This window comes from Mauremys mutica, chromosome 8 (assembly GCF_020497125.1).
Source record: "Mauremys mutica isolate MM-2020 ecotype Southern chromosome 8, ASM2049712v1, whole genome shotgun sequence".
Classification (NCBI taxonomy): Eukaryota; Metazoa; Chordata; order Testudines; family Geoemydidae; genus Mauremys; species Mauremys mutica.
In genome coordinates this window covers 91,156,690-91,178,642 of record NC_059079.1, presented here as the reverse complement: position 1 = coordinate 91,178,642, position 21,953 = coordinate 91,156,690, and the positions used below count along the sequence as shown (strand labels likewise).

Below are 21,953 nucleotides of genomic sequence, written 5' to 3'. Positions count from 1 at the left end.
TCTTAAACTTCCCCTGTGTCTAAGTATTACAAATCACCAGGGCAACATTCAGTATAGACCATGTAATTAGAGATTGTATCACAATGCAAATACACAAAAGGGATAAATGAAGGTTTCATGAGCACCTTAATTCTAGCACTTCCTAACTTTTGAGTGCTTGATTCTGCAACCTTAATATTCTTTTGAGCATAATTATTTAGTGTAATATAAAATCAATTCAGATTGGCTCCAACCAGCAGTCATTTCAGATGTCAAGTATAAAATGAAGATTTATTCCAGAACTGCTGGGGCTTATCATGAAAATGTACACAGAGCCAACATCAGTTACTCACGTCAGAGTGGAGGATGTAAATCTGTATTTCAGGACATTTTATCCCACTGGAGTTTTAATCCAGAAAATGCTAACAAAATCTTTCAGAATAAATGCATTAGGAATGAGAATGAGAGAGAGACTTCCTGTTCTAAGCAGATGGCTAAAAGATCTCTTCGTTAGACCTCTATTACAGTTTGAGAGCTGTACCAGCGATGGATCCCTAGAATCTCAGAATTGGTGCAGACAGACAGAGATCTAGCACTGAAGTTGAGGGGAATTTTGCCTGAGTAAGGACTGCAGGATCAGGTGCATATTTTGTTAATATTATTTTTATAGGGCTGTGTGCTGGGCTTTGTCATCAATGAGAGCAATGATAGAGGTTAGAATATGACCCACCGGCTGCCAGGGTAGATATTATATGTCAAAAACAGAAAGACAGACAGAAAGTTTTGAAATGTGGTTAAACACATTTTTTTCTCTAAAAGCATTTAGGGGTTTGCCATTTGCTTTGTTTCTATCATATTGGGAACTAAGTAAAATCAAATTTTAGACGTAAAATGTCCTTGCCTTTCCTTTTCAGATATTGAAAATTATGAGACAGAGCTGGATGCATCTTGGGCTGCTCTGACAGTGGCTTCAACTGACTGGATCTTTAATGGGATAAAGAGCACTTGTTTCCTTCTGGCACAAAGAATTTTTTTCCAAATGTTGCTTTTCAATCTTTTTTTTTTTTTTTTTGAAGGAACGGTTGTTTTACTTCTTCTTAAGAAAAAAAAATCACAGATAGACTACGAGCCTTCAGCATGTAGCCAGATTCTGGGAGGCTTTTTCTGGACCCAGTTCAGCAAAGTGCTGAAGTATATGCCTATCTTTACTAATCCCATGTGACTTCAACAGGACTATACTGGAACACTTAAAATTGGACTCCTACTTCAGTATCTGCTGAATCAGAGCCAATATTTGCATGTGTTTTTCTCTTTCTTGATGATTTTGTCTTAAGTAGTAGATCTATATTTTAAATGTCAGGATATGCCAAAACTAAAGTCACATTTTTACCAAGGTGCCTTCTCTTTTGTCATTATATACAGATACAAAGGGGCCTGCATGTGAATTCCAAGATCCTGGCTCTGCTAGCCCTGGATATGTGCACCACCTCTCACTTTCACCATATAAAATAAAAAAGTCTAGATGCATTATAGCAAATAACTTTTACTTTTATTGTTTCCCCTAATTTCTGCTTATATCAGCACACTGGAGAAGAACCAACAGGATAGGAACAGGAGAGGAACAAGGAGAGTGCGTGGGCTATAGCTATTTTCTCTCCTAGGCTGGTAGTTCAAATACAACCTAGGTTGGCTGTGACCCAAAGTTGTTCCCTCAGAGGACTGTTCGGTGAACTGTGCAAAAGGAGTTCGACCACTTCAGTCCATTTTACAGTTGACCACACCATTAAAAGCCACCCCCACAATTAGAACTTGCTTACCCTCAGCTCTGCAGTCTTAGAGGTTGTGTCTGCACAGAGGTTTTGGGGCAAGTCTCTGATCTCTGCTGTAGTGCAACTCCACCCATGCTAATAACTGCAGGAGCACCCGTGTAGACTGGTTTCAAGTGTTTTTACCTCTATGTCATCTAATCCTGGTTGGGCCATGTCAACAGTAGCCAGTGGCCCATCTTCACTAGGGCACCCAATGTTAAAGTTAGCAACCGTGCAGCATTTTTCGAACGTTTCCCCTGCGCAGAAAGGGCCATTAATGCCCAAACAAGATATGATTTTATTATTCTATCAACCGCTCCATAGAGATTCACAACACCCGGGATGCGGGGCAGGGGCAGTGATAGCTGACCAAAGCAGTGGGAGGGAGGTCGTTTCCGAGGAAGCAGCTCAATGCATGAGAGTTAAAGATCTGTCCAGATGTTTTCATCGTTATTGGAAAATCTGTTGGTGCCTCTTTGCCCAGAGAAGCGCTGGGAGAGGAAATATCCTCTTCAGTTCTAATTAGGGCTGGACATTAAAACCAAGATGGACCATGAACAAAGAACAACAGAGATCAGAGTGACAGAGCTGCTCCTTTTCAGATTAACTCTCTGCAACCCTAACGTTATCATTCATCTCAGAGATGCCAATAATTCCAACCGTAGCCGTTCGCCTCTTCCTGGTCCAGGACAATCATTTTCATCAGACTGAGAGACCAGCTAGAAAGGCTCCGATCTCTCCCCGCAGGGGAGGCTCCAATAAATCCAGAAGAAATTAAAATAAAAGGAGTTTTGTTGTTTCTACTTAAGACTTGAAAACATCAGAACCCAGTAGGGAATATTCCCGACTGGCCGCTAGCTACTCAATAGTTGGTTCTTACTTCAGCCCGCAGTGGAAAAATCACATAGCCAGAAAGAGAAATTAAACAGGCTGCCCTGTCCTCCAAAATGGAAAAAAAAAATCGTCCTCTGATGAAAGCCATTTGCTGTGGTCTCACACAGAACGTCGCTTCTTCAAAACCCTGTACAAACAAATTAGTCCTTACAACCCTTTTACAGGTTGGGAAACTGAGGCACGGCGAACTGAAATGATTTACGGACGTCACACAAGTCTGTGCCAAAGCCAACACTAAATTTCCAGCGCTCCCGATGCCCAGTCCTCCAGACCACACTGACTCCAACTGTCTTCTGAATTTTCCACTGCACTGTAGCCTTAGGAGCCTATGCGTGTGTTTGAGTACACACGTGTAGTTCCCTTTTGGTACAATAGAAATTCATTCCTACAGCAGATACTCACTTCAAAGGGCCTGTCTGTATTTCTAAGGGGGGTTTGATGCCAGGACTATATGCATAGTGAGTTTGCTTCTGCTTCCAACTGAAGTCAATGGCAGTTTTGCAAAGTGGGTTATTTAACAGGGCAGCAATATTAACCCGTGTAGAACTTTACCGTTAATTTGCTTAGGGGAGCCACAAATGACTATGATTTCGATAGGCTTTTCTAACCCCCCTAGAGGGGACTCTTCTATGGCCCCAATTCAGCAGGGTGCTTGAGCACGTCTGTAGCTTAAAGGCGACAGAAAGCCAAGTGTGTGGATGAAGAGAAAGTAACAATCAGCGAGGTAAAAGCTGCCCCTGGAAAAGGCGGGGCACAGTGACAACCCCCCCCCAGCCCCTCAGATACAGTGTTCAACACTTTAAAGGGTTGGGAGAATCCTGCACCAAGCTCAGGTTGATGCTGAGCCCTGGGTCAGTCTCCCGGCTCCGGCAATTCCGCTGCCATATGTCCCCAGCATGTTCCACCCGGACACCACGTGTCAGCCATGTCAACCGGTGACAGTCGCCGTGAAATCAGCTGTAGACACGCCCCGCATCCCCAGAGGTGGCTGTGCCCGAGGGGTGAGCGGGACCGCTGGAAACGGACGGGCTGCAGGGCCACTGCAGCGCACAGCACCAGCCAGGCTCCCTTATCGCCCTCCACTAACCGCTAATTACCACCGCACTGATAACGCGGCAGCCCTGACAGCCTGCGGTTCCAGGCGTGGAAGCCGGTGGGTTGCTAAAAACAAACAGGCAATAACACAAAAGACTCCCTAGACACGCCGTAAAAGGCGTCATTTGCTAGTGGCTCTTGGGGTTCCATTCCAGACTTACTGGGGGGTGGCAAAGGGTTAAATGTACCAGGATCCCCCACCTCTAGCCCCCACTGTGCCCATGGGACATTCCATCCTTTTTGCAACCCATGGTCCCCTCTGGATTAGCATTCGGGTGTGAATCGGTGTAAAGGTCACGACTCCCTAGTTTATCGGCTCTAGCGTCCTCTCAAGCTAGTTTAGACAAAAGCCCCTCTTCTGTGCCAGGAGGCGAGGTTATTTGCGTATGGAGGCTCGGGGTATGCCAGGTTTCGTCTGTCCCTGTTCACGTAATGCACTCAAACCCCAGGGGTCAGTGCAGACCGCTGCCAGCAGTCTGTAGGCATTCAACCCAAGTCTCTCTCTGAAGAGCCAAATTCCGTAGCTCTTCCTCGAGAAAACGCCCACTGACTTCACTACACAATCACCAAGAACGTAGACTAAAGGCATTAAGCGAAGAGCGTTCACCATTGCTGTCAATGGGGACTCCTGTTTCAAAACTGATGGCACAACGCGCCCCACTGGCTTTAATGGGAGTTTAGCTTGGATACGAGTCTGATTTTGGCCCTCATTAAACTTTCCCCCCTCCTGTCCTACAGACAATAAACCTTCCCCCAAATCCGCACGCTGCCCTTTTGCCAAGTTACTGTAGTGGTACTCACAGGAGAATCTTTTTAATTAAAAACAAAAATCCCGTCACAAAATCCCCATGCCCAAGGAAAACAATCTTGCTAACAAAGTTAGGAGCTTGTGTTTCTGTTTAAAAGAAGGCTTATTAATCAAAGACAAATTTAGAGGTGTCAACTTTTCAGACATTTTGCTGTGTTTTATTTTGATTTTTTTTAAATGTTGCCAGGTTTATAGAGTGCTGATTATTTTTTTAATTTTGAGAGATGCGCAGAAGGATCGTTCCAACGCTGATTCTATTAAATGGGGGTGGTTGGGCATGAGCTAAATTGTGGACAGGCAGCGTTTGCGCTGCGAAGTTAATCGCTGTTCCCGCTGGGGCTCTGGGATGGCAATTGCTTTTGTATGTCCGTATCGGTCACGAAAGAAAGCCCGATACATAATTAATACAGCCATTGTAACTAACTATAGATCTGGTTTTTATTGATGTGAACTTCGTTTCTGCATCTTAAAAAGAAACTTGCCAAAAATCCCAGTCACTGGGGAATTCTGCCTTGAAGAAAACCCAGTAATCGCAGGTTTTCCTTTTCGCAGGTTCTCCTTTCTCTCCCCCCACCCCTTTCTCTCGTTAGTAAGCTCTTAAAATCACCTTTATCCTTCCACTCTCCTTTTACCCTCACTGAGCCCTGGGTGCACGGGTTTTATTCAAGTATATTCCTATTGATCCGGTTGCTTGAATAACTCTCCCCAAAAATATTTATTTTTGGAAGCTTCTGTCTTCTAACCATTTTCGTTCTAATTGGTTCACTGAACCCAAGAAAATACGCCTCTGAGGATAATTCAGGGCTTTGCCTATTTTCTAAATTAGAAAGCATCAAAACCTGAATGCTTGTGCAGTTCTCTTAACCGAGAACATGTCTTAATCGTTGTCCAAATGAAATAAATAATCTCTCCTGCTACCTCTTCTTCGAAACCCTTTACAAACAGTAATTGCTTAACTGCCCCTGCTCAGGTGCGCGGTAAAACACCTCTGGATGTCGAAGGTGCTGCATTAGGCGCTAGTTGCAAGCATTATAAAGCTTGGTTGGGCGAAAGGGCAGGTGTTTCTCTTTATACAGACTTTTTGCCTTCGCGTTTATTGTTTAATTGACCCTTTCCTATGCAGGGGAGGTGGCTCTGTCCAGGCCCCAGTTCTGGTGGTCGGACCCGTTTCCAGCCCATTGTTTGAGTTAACAGGGACGCTTAAAAGCGCTGGTAAGTTTCACACCAGCCATGTCGATCCAGGCAGTAGCTGGCTGCTTGGTTTTGCTGTTCAGTTGCAGCCACTGGAGGCATATTCCTCATCCCGGCGTATTTAGTTTTCCCACTGTCTAGTGGGCTCCGTTTCAATAATTTGTTTTCCTGCTCCCCTTCCAATAAAAATAAAATAATCCCCTTGGTTAACCCTGTTTCCAAATGTGGGGTTCCGCGTGAGGGGAGAGAAAAATAACCCCCTCGAATCGCCAGGTTGAGCCTAAACTCCTTTGGTTTTTCTAGCCAAATTAAAAGATCCAACTCGCTGACTTTCCTCTCAGTTCAATTCGTCTAACGGAACCGGCGCTCGGATGCACACAAAACCACAGCTCCTCAGCAGCTCTAAATCAGCCTAGCTCCATGGAAATCGATGGCCGATTTACATCAGCTGAGGATCTGCTGCTGCTTCCTTCAAGGACATCGGATTTAAGTCTGGGACTAATAAACCGAATTGATGGCTCGCCCCTCCATCGATAGTGTCACCACCCTCCGGGTGTGTAAACTGCCGTTCACCAAACAAACAAACAATACGGGAAAGCACAGAGCTCTTCAAAAATGGATCGGGAAGTCTAAGTTAAAATGCTGAACCCACCCCCAAAAAAACCGGCCCAAAACAAAACCAACATGCGGAAACTAGATTCTTCTTGTGCGCGCACACAATCAACTGGCTTGAGATGCAATATTAAATGTACAAACACATATTTGCGTTGCTACATTGGTGAAATGGACATCTGTGTTTACTGCACAAAACACTGCGGAGAATCAATGATAGATCAATTCATAACGAGGCGCCTTTGTTGACAAAAAACAAGAATTTCCACACGCTTTTCTGGCTACATTTTGATCAAAATTCTGTCGTCGGAACCTGGGAGCATTGAGTGACAGGATAAATTGAACTAGGGACAATTAATTATAATTTGCAGGCTAACAATTAATAATGGGTGGTGGGGATATTTCTTCTCCATTCAGAGAGACTAGCACGGAATATAAATATGTCCCACGCGCAAATATGCAGAGGGAAGTGAAATCATTAAAATCATGTCTCTACATCTGAGCCTTCCCCACAGCTCTTACTGAGTCCTGCTGGGGGAAGCAGAATTGCAAGGTTCAGTGCCTGTTTTCCATGTGTACCGCAGAAGTGATTTTCGCTATCCCTTCGGCAGCTGATTTCCCACGGCTCCTGGGCAGCCGGTTCTGTTACATACTGCCGTGGAGACGCGTGGAGGGAATAGGTGGAGAGAGACCCCAACCCAGGTAAAATATTTCGAAGTCTAGATATCCGTGCAGCTGTCCGCCCGGATTCCCCAGTCTAGCTAATACCCCCGGGAGAGGGCTCCCCTGGTGGCGCGCGTGGGATTTCGTGAGTGACTGAGGACAGAAAGGTTCCAGTCTGGGTCGCGTCTCCCGTGACAGGGCAGCGTCTGGGGACAGCAGCGAAGACAAGAGATAACACGACCTAGCCCAGCGGATCTCAGTCCCTGGCACTGATAACTCCGGAAGGGGGATGGGAGAGGGGGTTATTTAAGAAACGCTATCGGGTGCTTTATCTTCCCGGAAAGGAAGTAACTTTCCGGAGGAGAAAAGATCTGGATTAACAGAGACTAATCAACAGCTTGTGTTCGACGTGGCTATAAACCTCCCGCGTTTCCCTGCCCTAGAAGTGTGGTGGTTTGCGGATCTTGTTTTTGTCGTTAGTCGTGTGGGTCCAGCGGATGCGGGACGCTGAGCCAGCTCGCTTGTCTACCTCGGCTGTTCCCCGGGATTTGGGCGGCCGGGGGCCTCAAACCCAGCAGCTGTTTCTGTGCTACTAACTGTAAACTCGTAGCACCGAACCCTGAGGCTGGAGCTGGGCTCAGCCCCGCCCTGCTCTCGTCACAGTGGAAAGCACGCACTGTGACATCGCAAGACTGATCGGATTTGCACGGCCAGAAGGAAGTATCCAAAAAGTCAGAGCTTTAGCTCCTCTGGAAAACATCGTGTGGACAGACAAGCTGCAAACACCCTGAGATCCTTGCACAGACATCAGGCTTCCCAGCCAAGCGCTTGAACCAATTCCCACTGAAGCCTAACGGTTATCTTTCCATGGCATGGGAGTTAGATCAGGCCCCAGTTAAGAAGAGAAGGGAGGGGAGGAGTTTGTCTTGCAAACCTCCTCATAACCGTACAGCCTGCTGGGTCTATAGTTTTCTCCTTCAAAACAAGCCCCCTCTAAGGGGCTTTGTGAGGTATTTCATTTCCAACCATTTTTCCTGTGCATCCATAGAAACAGGTGTATCCTAGAAGTTGGACTTTTCTTACAAACAATTGCAGCCCTTCCCCCCTTTTAATTCAGTTATTGTGAAAGTCACCTCCTTCACTGGGTTTTATTGGGCCCAGGAATAACTATTTCTTCTCCCCCTTGTGTGTTTCATTTGAAACCTAGCTGATAATTACTTTTTAATAAGCTGCCAATGGTCAAGCAGGAAAATGCAGAAATAAATGGTGTATTGAAATAACTGTTAAACACAGGGATGGGCAAGTGCCATATTGGGTCTTCACTGGAAAAAATGCAGGAAGACATGTTTAAAAGAGCCTTCTGTCCTCATCCTCATTCTCAACACAACAGGCCACTGAAATGCAATTATAGTCAGAAGAATGGCATTTAAAAACGAGGCCTTTAACTCAGCTGAGCCACTCCCAGCTGCATTTCCTTTCACCAAGAAAAATAAGTTTGTTATTGTTTGCAGGGCAATGCACACAGCTACGGGAGGGTGAGCTGGCCTCATCTATCATGGGCCCTGTGATCAGCCTTAGCCCTGGGATGCACAAAGCAGGACAGGCAACTTGATGGACTGATCCCAGGTTGAGTGCCCAGTAGTAACAGTCACAATGGGATTTATTAACCTAGTAAGACTGATGAAGCCACCGAGAGAAAACAAATACCAAGGAACCTCATGGCCACTTTTGTGCTATATCCACAGTGTAAGGACAGGCCCCCGAGGACCTACAAAGTTCCCTATTTTATGTTTGGCTTCAGCTGTCTGGGTGCACCACATGCACATTGCTATTTTGTATGTTTACATGTTGTGCCTTGAATGGAGGGCCTGACCTCTATTATTTGTAGATTATAATTTGCAGCTGAGAGCACATGGATGGGGGATGAATCATTGCCATTAACTAGTCTGTCATGGTGCAGCTGTGAAATGTGTTTGTACACAGGGATTCTGAGATCGGATGATTATGGGTATTACCAAAGTAGTTTTGTGGTAGGCCCGGGAGCCCTGGTCATGGACCCAGATGCCACTCCGCTAGGCTCTGTACAAACACAGAGCAAGGAAACCATTCCTGACCCACAGACCTTACAATCTATATAATAACACTTAGTAATGATGATGTCTGATGGGTGATAATGATTTTTACTCTTTTACTATTAAGCCATCAGCTACCCCAGCCAGTAGCTCTCCTGATTAACTGTGCAAGTTCTGTAGTTTGTAGCTGGGGAGATTACAGTTCTATTGTGGCTTAAGCCTGGTCTACACTTAAAAATTAGATTGACCTCACTACGTTGCTGAGGGCTGATGTGAAAGATTTCCCACCTGGGTCGCCTAGTTAGGTGACCTAACCCCTGGTGCAGGTAGGTGCATGGAAGAATTCCAGTGTGTGCACTATTGTAGACTGTGTAGAATTGTAGCATGTGCAAAAGTGAATGGGAGGTGGCAGCCCTGGACAAAGGGATCCACACAACAGCTCATAATCGGAGGAGGGATCCTGCTGCCCTTGAAGACAATGGCAACATTCCAATTTTCTTAACTAGAAACTGGATAAGACCCTAAAGGGAAAGGGCCTTTAGAATTCAAAACCATTCACAAGCCCTCACTAGAAGTAGTGAGCCGGTCATCCAGAAAAGGGTCTCTTGTTAGAAAACATTAAAGCAAAATGGATAGTTTAAAAATGTAGAAGGAAAGGAGCCTCTCCTAGACAGGCTGCAAGCATGACCTGCTTGGACAGCTCCATTTTCCTCTGCAGAAAGCTAGAAGCAGGCAAGAAACCACCACTGTCTTCATGTCAAAAACACAAAGTTAGCAACATAAAGCTTAAGGATATATACATGTTAATGTCTCTGATGTAAGCCTACATTGGAAGCCTCAAAATGCTCTCCCCAAATCTCTCTCTTCCCTGACTCTAAAGATTTGGGCCAAATTTTCAAGATGAGGTGCCTAAAGTTAGGCACCTAACTTCAGCTTTAGATGCCTACATAAGTGGCCTGCTCTGCAAAGAGAGTGAACTTCCACGGCTCCCTTTAATGGGTCCTACCCTCACCGTTTGAGTTTGTAGAATTGGGCTTCTGGAGGCTAAAATTAACACATATAGCACTTCACATCTTCAAAAAACTGTACACACATTCACCAATGAATCCTCAAAATGAAATGACAATATCCCCATTTTATAGAGGCAGAGAAGTTAAGAGTCTTGCCTAGAGGCAGCTGGTAACAGACCCCAAGTGTTCCTAATTCCCAGTCCCTGATCAGATTTCAGACCACCTCACCTATCTATTTGTCTCAGTTGCCAATTGAACATTCAATTAATAGTAATGAAAGACACACAAGTTACATGATAATTTAAGTTAGAATGGTAAAACTATTATTTTATATCAAGCTCTTTCCAACCTTTGTTCTCTTGCAGAATTATGTTTAAAAATCTCTCTAACTGTAGAAAACAGAGAACTAAGGACAAAATCAGGAAGCCAGAAGTGACCGATACAGACTCCAGGACAACTTATCCAGTAGCTTCTGCAGCCAACAAGGGAGTAACTAGGAGATTTGCAAAAGTTTACTCAAGGAAACCCTAATAGCCTATTTCTGGAATACTAGCTCTTAATAAATATACCGCACCTTAAGTGTTAGCACTCAATTAGTGACAAGGTTTCAAACCCCCAGCGTTTAAACAGAGTCCTCCAACAGAGAGCAGCAAATTCAAAGGGGGGCGGGGAGCACGAGTTAGACATTTACACCAACTGGGATTAAAAACAAAATAAAATAAACTGTCTAAAACGAGAGGTTTCAATATCTTAAAAGAGAGAGTGAGAGAGAAAAATGTTTATTTCCTAAACTGACTGCAGTAAAAAAAAAGTTAAGAGCAAGGCTTTGAAAAAATCAATTGTATTTAAAATCAAATCTAGAAATTGTTCTATGCTGCAAACAGACGGTCTGTAGATGAACAAGTGTGAACGCTACCTATATGTACTATAAGGAATGAAGGGCTGGCTCCTGTTTATACCAAGTTCTGGATAAAGGGCAGCTTTGACTCATCAAGGAGTGCCCATAGATTATGTTGGGTTTTGGGTTGGTAGTTTTTTTGTTTGTTTGTTTTACTCATTTTCCCCCAAATGTTAAAGAGTTGATTCTGTATGGCTGCTTTCTGCTGGACTCGGAATGAGAAGTTGCTACGAGATATTTATCAGATTCTGTGTTTTTAGTTATTCTCTTTGTATATATATATCTGGGACCTGATTCTGTTGTCATGTTTACCGTCCTGAATCAGAAGGAACTCAATTGAAGTCAATAGTGACAGTGAAAAATCCTGCATATTTGAGATCAGAATCAGGCCCTGACTTCCCTATTAAAGAATCTGGATTAGGTATAATCACGGTGACTACCCTGATGTTGTCCATTGTCGGCTTTTTAGAGAGTAAGCAGATGCCATAAAACAAGAGTAAAAACTAAACTAATTTGTGCGAAATAAGGAGGATGCAGTTAAAAACACTGGTGTCTTTGGCAATTAGTGCCATCTTCTTTGGCTGAACTGAATACCCCTGTGACTAAGGAAATTGATTTTAGATCAATCATTTTTGGGTCACGGCTTGCATTCCTTAAACCCCTTAACTCCTACTGAAAGCAGAGACAGGTAACTCAGGACCTGATCCTTCAAGTGGAACAACAACAAAGATAATGTCCAAAATATTGGCCAAAAGCAAAGAAAGAACAGAACCAGGGGAAAGCAGGTGAGTGCTGGAGAGTAGGAACTCTTATGGGTATATTAATGCCACTTCCAATGCCTAAATACTGGGCGGATGGACACACCAGATACAACTAAAAGAACGCTGCAGCAACTCCAATTGCACACCCACTCCCCTGTTCCGCATTGGACTTGCTTATGCCAAGGTTAGCCTATAAGGCCTTGCCTTGAGGCAGGGATTCCTGTTTGGCATAGGTCATCGGCTGTCCTACACCAATGCTGTATCAGAGCTTCTTTGGCTAAGGCAGAGTGGCTCTTAAATGTTTTCCTACTGAAGGACTGATTGCCAGGAGGGTCCAGCCCCGCTTGCTAAGTCACTAACTCGGCTTTGCTTCCATCTACATGAGGGGAGCTCTCCTGGAACTCAGAACAAGGCTGGGTGCTTTGGTTCCCCTTCTCCCCCTGCCCTCCCAACACCTCCCTCCCATTCTGCCTCTTGCATGCTTAGTGGACTGGGGGTAATTATTTCAGCGGGATGGGGGGATTTAGGGGAGGAGGGTGATGAGCCCCGACCCGGAAAGTCCATGAGCTGCTGTATGTCAGTGGCTTATTCATCAATCAGCCGGACACAGAGCAGACCCGGCCTCTCTTTACGGAGTGTTTGCTTTTTCACCAATTATTGCGGCCCTGCAGCTCTTTTTGTTGATACAGTAGTTTTAAAAAGTGCTAATGTTCATTTATCAGGGGGCCGAGCCCGGGACTCCCACTCCTTGTGATTCTTCCAAAAATATAAACACGGCAGGGCAGGGCTGAGCCGAAAGCCCCCATTTGTTTCTAAACTGCAGTATTAAAAGGGATGCATTGTTGAAGATAAAGCGGAGGATAACGCTGTCCGTCTCCAGCGAATGTCTCGCTAAAGCATTAATGACATTCCAAATGAGCGCTCCGGCTTATCTTTCAATTAATCACATCTACCTCTGCAGCCGGGACCCTATCGATTGGGTGGGAGGGTGTGATTCGGGCCCGCTAGGAACCCTACGGTTTCCAATTAATAATATTTTATATGCAGGCAGCTTTCATCTCAGTGTACACACAGACTCGGCATGAAGTGAAGACTGACGGAAGCTGCAAGCTCATAGCAAGGACAACATGCGCCCGGATGCCGGGGAAAAGTTTGAGAACCTTTGACCCTGCAAAGACGGTGGGAGCGCCTAGCGAGCCCAGCCGAGATCAGAGCCCCATTGGGCGAGGCACTGCACAAACAGGAGTCCCTGCCCCAAAGATCTTACAATCTAAATATATAAGACTTAGAAAGGGTGGGAGATAGAGAATATTAACAGTCCCATGTAGAGACGGGGAGCTGAGCACAGAGCATCCTGTACAGGGAAACGCAAGCGCAAGCAAAGACAAAATGTTTCGTCCTGACATAGGACGGAGCCGGAGAGGAGCTTTGCACGGACCTAGCATACTGTATTCTGAAGCGAAGAAGTTTTCCCACTAAAAGAAAGATGGATGCCCTCTAAAGAAGAAAAGAGCGCAAACATGTTAGTTCAGGAAAGCTCTTCACTTCATGCAGCTTTAGGAAGACGAGAGAGAAGCAGAGGGACTTCGATATTTTCGCTGGGCTAACCGGTATAGTCATAGAACCGGATACTAGACTAGCCATGACAATTCCTGTGTTCCTAAACTTTATGTCCCTATACATATTTTTAAATGTTAGTCAGGTGTATGTATATCTGTTTGGGGAGAAGCTCTCTAATCGCGGAGTTTGCATTATTTCCCACGCTGCTACCCTATGAAGTCGCATTTATTTTACACACCCGCACCCACGCACACACCCGCCTCAGAGGGACTAGAGATGCAAGGGCAGCCTGAATAGTGGAGTTTATACATTCTAGATGCAACCAACCTATGTAAGCGTCTGGAGGGTTATATTTAGTCTCTCCATATATTGATGTATATACACACACCATCCACACCCTATTTTTGAATAGTCACTCGAATTGATCTATGAATTGCTCTTAATTCCTTCTACATTTATTTACTAGAGAAGTGCCAAACATTTTCTGAGAAAGAATAGCTGAAAATAAGCCAGCTGTAATGGTTGTGTTTCCCTCCATTAAATAGCAATATTTCAGGCCTCTCTGTACACTCTAATCTCTTACACTGTCATCGCAAGTTCCAGCTCGGATTCACCAACGAAAAGGTACCAGGACACTAGCAATTGTTTGCAGCAAGAATTTTAATTGAATCGGATGTTGCTCCTTCATCGGATAGCAGCAACTTAGGAGATAAAGCGAATTTCACACTCAAGGAGCTTCGACCCAGCCTGCGAGAGTCGATACACTGCAGGCTAGAGCGAGTTAATTATTTTTCTCATTCGAGAGAAAGTTACATTTCCGCCTTAAGAACCAAGAGTGCTTGTGGCACCTTGGAGACTAACAAATTTATCTGAGCATAAGCTTTCCTGAGTTAAAGCCCACTTCATCAGGTGCATGAAGTGGGCTTTAGGTAGGAAGTAGGAATATATATACACAGAGAACTTGAAAAAATGGGTGTTGCCATACCAACTCTAATGAGACTAATTAAGGTGGGCTATTATCAGCAGGAGGAAACAAATTGTAGAAAATACAAACACATCAGAAGCCACTAGGGAAAAGGGCGGAATGGCTGGTAAACGACAGATAAATGTCAGAATTCAGATCCCTAGTGGGAAAGAGAAGAAATTGGGTTGCTCTTCGGATAAAGTGGCTGATCAAACAGAAAGAGATCGACAATACGCTCCTCGCCATTGAGTCTAGTTCGCAGGAGGGAAAAATCATTTTTTATAAATAGGGTCAGGTGCTTCTGGGTAAGGTTGTTATGCCACACGTGTTCGTGGGCAGCTGGGGCTGGCTCCTCTAGCTGCTCTCCCTACATTAGCTCTTTCTTTCTGGCTCTGATCACGCACCCGCCTTTCCCCCGGGGCCAAGCACCCGCTGCCCAACACAAGGGCCCTGTCCACTAATGCTAAATTCCACCGCAAAGCCTAAAGCGCCGGGGATACCCACATTCGCACCGGGTGGGATCATCCCGGGCAGTTCCATGACAAGAAATGCCAGGCGAGTCCCTGGAGAAGGGGCGATGCTATGTCAGCCCAGGGAGCTGGGTTTTCATACACCCCAAACAAACACCTCTTCTCTTATTATTGCCAATCGGAATAAAAACCCGAGAGATGCCTTCGGCCATTCTCCCCTCTTACAGATGGCTGCAGTCGGCGCCCTAGCACGAAGGCATAGATGGACATATTCAAAATGGCTCTGCTGCTGCACAGAGCTCAGACATCACCCCTCTCCGCCTCCTAAAAATCCTGACCCTGCCTTAGAGAAAAAAATAGACTGGCCACCCCCCTTCACTAGTATCTCTGCCCAGGAAGGATATGTCAAAGGCCAGGCGAACTCACCATATCTCTTTTCCGCTCCACTTTTCCACATGGAGCCACAAGTCCCTTTCCTTATCTCTTATCACCCTGGATTGAATTAAGAGATCATTAGAGAGATGTGCCTGGGAAGAGCTGCTTTCCAGTTGCCTTTTAGAGCCTGCTCTTCTCCCCATGCAATTCTGGGGATTCCACACACCAAATACTTTCCCCAAGAAGTTACTTACATGTTTTTGGGTTGTGTGTGTCTGCGTGTGTGTGTGTGTTTTTAACTGAAAACATCGCAACGCCCCCTCCCCCAGCCGAATCCTTCGGAAGGATTTGCTGCTGCAGTTTATTTTAGTGGCAATAAGTGCATGAAATTAATGGGCTCCCACTTCTGGTCCTTGAATACAAGGAGCTGCAGTGATCCACAGTCATAGCCTTCCACTTATGGAAAGCCAGGCCCTGAGACTGGGATTCAGCTACTTACTCTCCGAGGCAGATAATAGAGATTAATTTTCCAATTTGTATTTGCAAAGAGCCCACACTTTAGTTGTTCGCTGCTGAGCGGTTATTTGTGTTAGCGAACACAGTGTTTTCCTTAACTGCTGCTGTATTTAGTGCTTTTGCATCACATATATCTTGCCTCTGATCTCCACAGTCACCACAAAGTTGCACTTTATTGCTTATTTATTTCATAACCCGCTCTTTAAATGCGCTAGATTACTAATATTGCCTCTGAGTCCGCTGCATTGCAGAACGCTGGGTGGCAAACGTTAAAAGAGATCAATTACAAGCGGTAATTTTTACAGGAAAAAACAGAGTCTTGATAGTTTTTGTCCTGAACAGAGTTACAATCAAACAGATGAAAAAGAACCACGTGTGGGCTCTTTCCCTACCTTGCTATACACCATACATTGGCGTTGTAGATAATATGCCTCATCAGAATCTCATCGATTTCTTCTTCAATTGCAGACGTAAATTTTCCCTTAAATGTGTCCCAATGAATGTGCAGGCTCTTCTGTTATCAGTTGGATCACATCGTGCAGATTACTAAAAACCAAACTTCCATTTTTTAAATTGAAGTCAGCACATATTTGCTTGATGGTTTCCTCCAGGCCTGTTTATTTAATCTGACTGTATGATAGATGGCATCAGATAGGGGGTTTGTACACATGAGGCCTTTCGGGATTTTTTTGTTAAAAGATCAACAAAGTCTGCGGGGGAAAGCTGGATAAATACAATACTGCCCCTTTAAATGAGTGGGGATGTTTTTGAGTTGTATTACTATATTAGGTGACATGGAACTTTGCATCTTTTATTCCATCACTGCTCTGTTAGCCAATGGAAAGCTAAAGTCACTCCAAAACTGCCTAGTCCCTCCTTCTTTTCCTTTATGGTCTGGTTCTACCTGCCTCCAGTCCACAAGTCAAGGCTAATTGCTGGAATGCTATGTGCCCGATTGGAGAGCTCAGGAGTCACCACCGCTGCAGGTTGGTTGTTTCCAATTCACCTTTACATGAAGCTGGGCTTTGGTCGCTGCCTCACTTGCCCCCACAATGTTTCCTAGTCCTGTGACTACTACGCCCTTTTCTGTCAAGGATATTTTGAATCTGGAGCAGCATCAGACTGGCCTGGCTTCGATGGAGCTCTCCACTCTGTCCTCCTCCTCCTCCTCCTGCATGCTGTCAACCTTCAAACAGGAGACGTACACGGCAGAGACGACAGCCCTCCCTGAACTCAGTGAGAAGCAGACTCAGAGTCACCCTTCCAAAAACTCCACCACCTTCCCCAGCTCCTTCTATGTTAAAAACTACATGGAAGTGGACTCGGCCAAGGACTCGAAAGTGGACAAGAAAGGTAAAAGGGCACCACTCCGAGGAGTGTTTTAAATAACATCGCGGGGGGCTCTTGTGAAAGTACAACCCCAGGCCTTCATTGGCAACTGGCTGGGGGTTGTTATCTAGCGGTGAGACCGTTTATTGGGGGTGCGGGAGGATTTTTAGCTGCTCTGGTAAGGGAAAGGGGGAAGATCGTCTTCCCCGTGCCTCCAAACAATGTCTATCTACTTTTCTTTCCCTACCATCGGCCATCAGACCCAAGCTGCTAAAAAGGAGAGGAAAGTGATAGGGGGGAAGAGATCACGTAGCGGCTTCCACTCCATGTAACTGAGGGAAAAGGCCAGACCCCAGGACACCCCTCAGCTCAGAGTGATGGAGGGGATGGGGGTTGTCTCCTGATAGCAATGTTTGTTAGTAATTCTTTCTGATGTAAATTAAAACAGATTACTTACATAATAGCTCCAAGAATATAAATAGAGACGTACAGGTAGGTAATTATTAAATAGTACCTGAGAAAACAGTCTATCTTTTTGATCTTTCCGAGAAATAGGACCGGTTATTTTAGCGATTCCAGACCAACCCCCGTGGAAAGGCCATTTTGACTGAATTCTGGGCAGTGTCTTGCTGCTTGTAAGATGGTCCCATTTACAGAGAATGTTACTGGAAGGAGAGACAGGGAGATAGTACACGAACAATATTATCCTTTTTTTCATCTCTGTGGAGCCTTCCAGACTATGATCTGTGGGCGCTCAGCAACTCCTGTTTGCTAGCTAGCCGGACCTTCGAGCAGGGGACTGGAGAGGCTTGAGGTTTTGGGGTGGGGTAGCAGGAAAAAGAGAGAATGTTGCCGAGAAGTTTCCTGTTACCTGTAACTTGTTTCCAAACTCGTTTACAGAAAGTATTTTGGTACAACAGCAAAAATGAAACGGTGTGTTATGAATTGCGAGCGAAGTGAACTATCTGGCAAGCGGAAAACAACGATCGGCCAGTGGAATCAAAATGAATTGCTAACTGGCAACTTTTAATTCTGGAGAATAATTCCAAAATCTATTACTCACCCAACATTTTTTTCTGCTAAAAGAATCAAAGTCAGTCCCTGCTCTTTAATGTTCACAGTATCAGTAAGGGATATCCATGGTTGCCCGGTTTACATTTAAGGCCCGTAACATTTTGAATATTACTTCAAAAAAAAAAAGCGACAGACATTATTCCTGTGCAATTAAGAAACAGCTGAGCCGATTTCAATGCGGTCGCTGGATACTCGCTACAAATACGGTATAAAACGAATCAACTCTGTAATAAAGAGATTAAAGATCGAAAATAGTCGTTCCGATTTTTAAGTAATTACGCATTAATCTAATTTCTCATTTACTATGGCACTTTCATAAATGTAGTAACATTTAATAATATAGTTTAATAACTCGACAGTGGAAATAACATCCTGGAGAAACTCCAGCGGCAACGAACGGGCTTGAAATTTATTTGGAGTCTGTAGCTCAAACAGAAGCAGAGTTTAGTTTAGTGGAAAGTCTGTGATACTCGTTTACACGGGTTACAACGATTCACATACACTGATTATTGTGTGTTGGTTTCTTTGTTTTGCTTCAGAACTGTGCTCCCTTCACAAGACCCTGGAACAGGAGAAAGGGGGCTTGGAGGACCCAGAGCGCCCCAGACAAAGGAAAAGGAGAAAACCCCGCGTCCTCTTCTCTCAAGCTCAAGTCTATGAACTGGAGAGAAGGTTCAAGCAACAGAAGTATCTCTCGGCCCCCGAGAGAGACCATTTAGCAAACGTCCTAAAGCTCACCTCCACCCAGGTCAAAATTTGGTTCCAGAATAGAAGGTATAAATGCAAAAGGCAGAGACAGGATCAGACCCTAGAAATGGTCGGGATCCCTCCACCACGGAGGATAGCCGTGCCTGTTCTGGTAAGAGATGGAAAGCCCTGCTTAGGGGAATCTTCCCCCTACAGTTCATCCTACAATGTCAGCATTAACCCCTATAGCTACAATGCCTACCCTGCTTACACGAATTACAACAGCTCAGCCTGCAATGCCAACTACAATTGCAACTACCCTTCCATGCAGACCATGCAGCCTGCTGCAGCTGGCAACAATTTCATGAACTTCAGCGTAGGGGACTTGAATTCAGTGCAAACACCGATTCCGCAGGGTAACGCAGGGATTTCCACGTTGCATGGGATCAGAGCCTGGTAGACTTACTTCACCCATCCCTATTCTAGACCTCAGCGCAACAGTAAAATGGGGACAACGTTTCACATGGACTGTAAACTGATCAATGGACCGAACAGCGAGACGTTGGACTTGAGGCTAAGCGAAAGGACAGGCTCCCCCCCCCTGCCTGGGATCCCTCAGAGAAGCAAACAAGCAAGTGTCTCGATATATTTTCAAACTGCTGGGAGGACTGGGAGGGAATGGGCCTCTTGCAGGTTAATGTAGAGTCCTCGAGAAATTCACCAGCATGCTTGTCGGCATCTCCAGTTGGAAGTTTTGAAAGTTCTTTGTACAGATTATTCTACCCCATGTAAGTGAAAGCTCACACGCACTTACACACATACAAACACACACACATAATTAGATGTGGGGGTTTATATTAAAATTACCAGACGCCAGGCGCTTTGGAGAGCACATTACCTATCCCATGTAAAGCTACACACAGATCCCTCCTAGCTTCTCAGAAAAGCTGTAGGAAGCCCTGAGAGCTGAGAAGGTCTTGCACCGTTCGCCTACCCAACACTGGGCCGTTTTGCGCTACAGAAATGGCTCCTTCAAAAAGAGTTTGAACAATATTGCCGGGGCAAACTCTTCGATTTATTTTAAAAATTAAAGTTCATGTTTCATTTTGCACTTCCTGTATGGACACTAGATTTCGAAGAGTCCTTAAAGCTAAGTGTATCGCTTGTCCTAGATCTTCAAACGCGGCCTTTTGGTGACAACCATGCGGTCTGCTATTTTATTTAAGATGTAACTTTCCTTGCCCATAGAGTGGGAGAGTATATCATGTATATAGATCTCACCAGCACACAAAAGCTAAAGACAAAGTCCCGAAATGAAGGAATTCAGATGCTGTTACATGCCAGATCCCCGTAGGGTATTGCACTAAAACGTGATTTAGTATTTAAATGCACTGTCTGTTCCTTGTCCAGCCACCAGTTTGTGTCTCCCTTGGCTGTGCAAGCTGATGGAACTCGGTGACATTAAAGAGAGTGGCTTAATGTTGCACGGCTCCTTTGCTTTCATTCTAGCCATTATTACTCCCGTTGCTAGCTTAGTACTTCTGGGGTGTGCAGAGGGAAAAGGCATTTCTCTACACTGCGCCGGGGCAGGTCCACACCAGCGCAGGAGACTGAGGCCTATTTGCCCTCAGTTAATTCACTGGGGTCAGATTCGTCTCGAATGTAATTGAAGGAGTGAAGCCAGACGGATTTAGCTCATAGCGCGGTGTCCCGGGCGGCATCCCCCTGCAGCATTTGTACTTTCCCTGTCTTAAGTCTGCATCTGTGTTTACAGCGACGCAGGAGACAAAGCCAGGAGAGGTGTCCGTGTTTATTATTTGGGGGCTGGGGTGAAAAACTGTATTTCATTTGCTTTGGGTCTCTCACATTTTACTCCCTGATTTCATCAGATCGGATGAATATATATTTTTAAACTCTGTAATTTGTAACTTGTTCTGCGTGAAAACCAAAGCAGTAACATTTTTGCTGCGGATAAATCCCAGACCTGTGGAAATGCCGCTAACTTCGCTATTCAATTTTTAAATCTCCGTTCGGAAAAAGAACTCGTTATATATAACATCCATTCTGGGAGAAATCACACCCCAGACTTATTCATATCAACATTTTAAATCCCTTTTCATTCTGGGGCGATTGACTATCCAAAGTGCTAACAGCTTCCGCATTTATGTAGGTGGCTTTCTAGTTCTATTTCTGATTAACTATATGGCGATTGTTATGATTGTATCTATGTCCCCTCAAAAGATCTCTGGGTGAAGCCCTTTGGAGTTCCGAAACATGGTTTGTGCACGAGGGAATTAGAGAGAGTTTTTAAGTCAAAACGTCTATTTTATAAAATATGACTAGAGCAGACAGCTCGGGATACGGTATTCAGTGAAGGCACAAATTATAAATAATACGCAGCAAGTCCTAGTGAGATTTCAATAGTCTCTGGACTAGACACGGACACAATCCCTAGTAATTTTTCCATTCTTTTCATCTAGTCACTTTCCATTCATTGCCAGTTCCCCCACCCCCTTAGTTGAAACTCAATTTCTTTTCAGGCCACGGACGGACGTGAGCTTTACAGAAGGGGTGGGGATGACACAACCATTCACACTGGTTTAACATCAGGAGTGGGTCCCAACAGCAGCTATCGGTTGTGCATTAAAAGCGCTGTCTTGCTGAAATGAGCACTGAAGAACGGATCCCAATAGTTCGCTCACCTTTGACTTCAGGGGTGAGCAAGCAGAAGTCTTCCCAAGGGAGGCTTCTTCGCCCAGCTGTGGAGGTGAGCGCGGGCCACACGGATCGGAAGAGCAGATGCTCAATCCAACCTGGAGTGTTTTTACAGTAGTCGCTATCAAATGTCAATTATTGGAGTGAGAAACAACAAACCTTGTAATTCAGCGCAGTCAAAACATCCTCTAAGTGTCTGAGATTGTGCCGGTTGTTGATAAGGCAATTAGGGGAACCTGCAGCCTCTCTCCCGGGCTCACCATATCTGCCCCATCAGTAAACAGGGATGGAGACAGGGTGGCTGTGGCCCTGGGACACAGGATGAAAGGTTGCCAATACATGGAGATCTTCTGCCGCCACTAATTCCCCTCGCTCCCCGGACCGGGACCGATCCCCCCCCCCCCCCCACACACACACACCCCAGCAGGTAGGATTGCAGAGATAAGGAGGTCGGGGGATGGTTTCTATTTGC

At 45.1% G+C, this 21,953-nt stretch overlaps 1 protein-coding gene across 1 annotated transcript; it reads left to right on the top strand.

The window, feature by feature from the left end:
- The first annotated feature begins 16,543 nt into the window (after positions 1 to 16,543).
- LOC123376353 (homeobox protein Nkx-2.5-like) lies at positions 16,544 to 20,231 on the top strand. The gene is made up of 2 exons (XM_045028276.1): positions 16,544 to 17,029; positions 18,619 to 20,231. The coding sequence occupies exons 1-2, from the start codon at positions 16,729 to 16,731 to the stop codon at positions 19,224 to 19,226; spliced, it is 909 nt and encodes a 302-aa protein (XP_044884211.1). The 5' UTR covers positions 16,544 to 16,728; the 3' UTR covers positions 19,227 to 20,231.
- Positions 20,232 to 21,953: the final 1,722 nt, after the last annotated feature.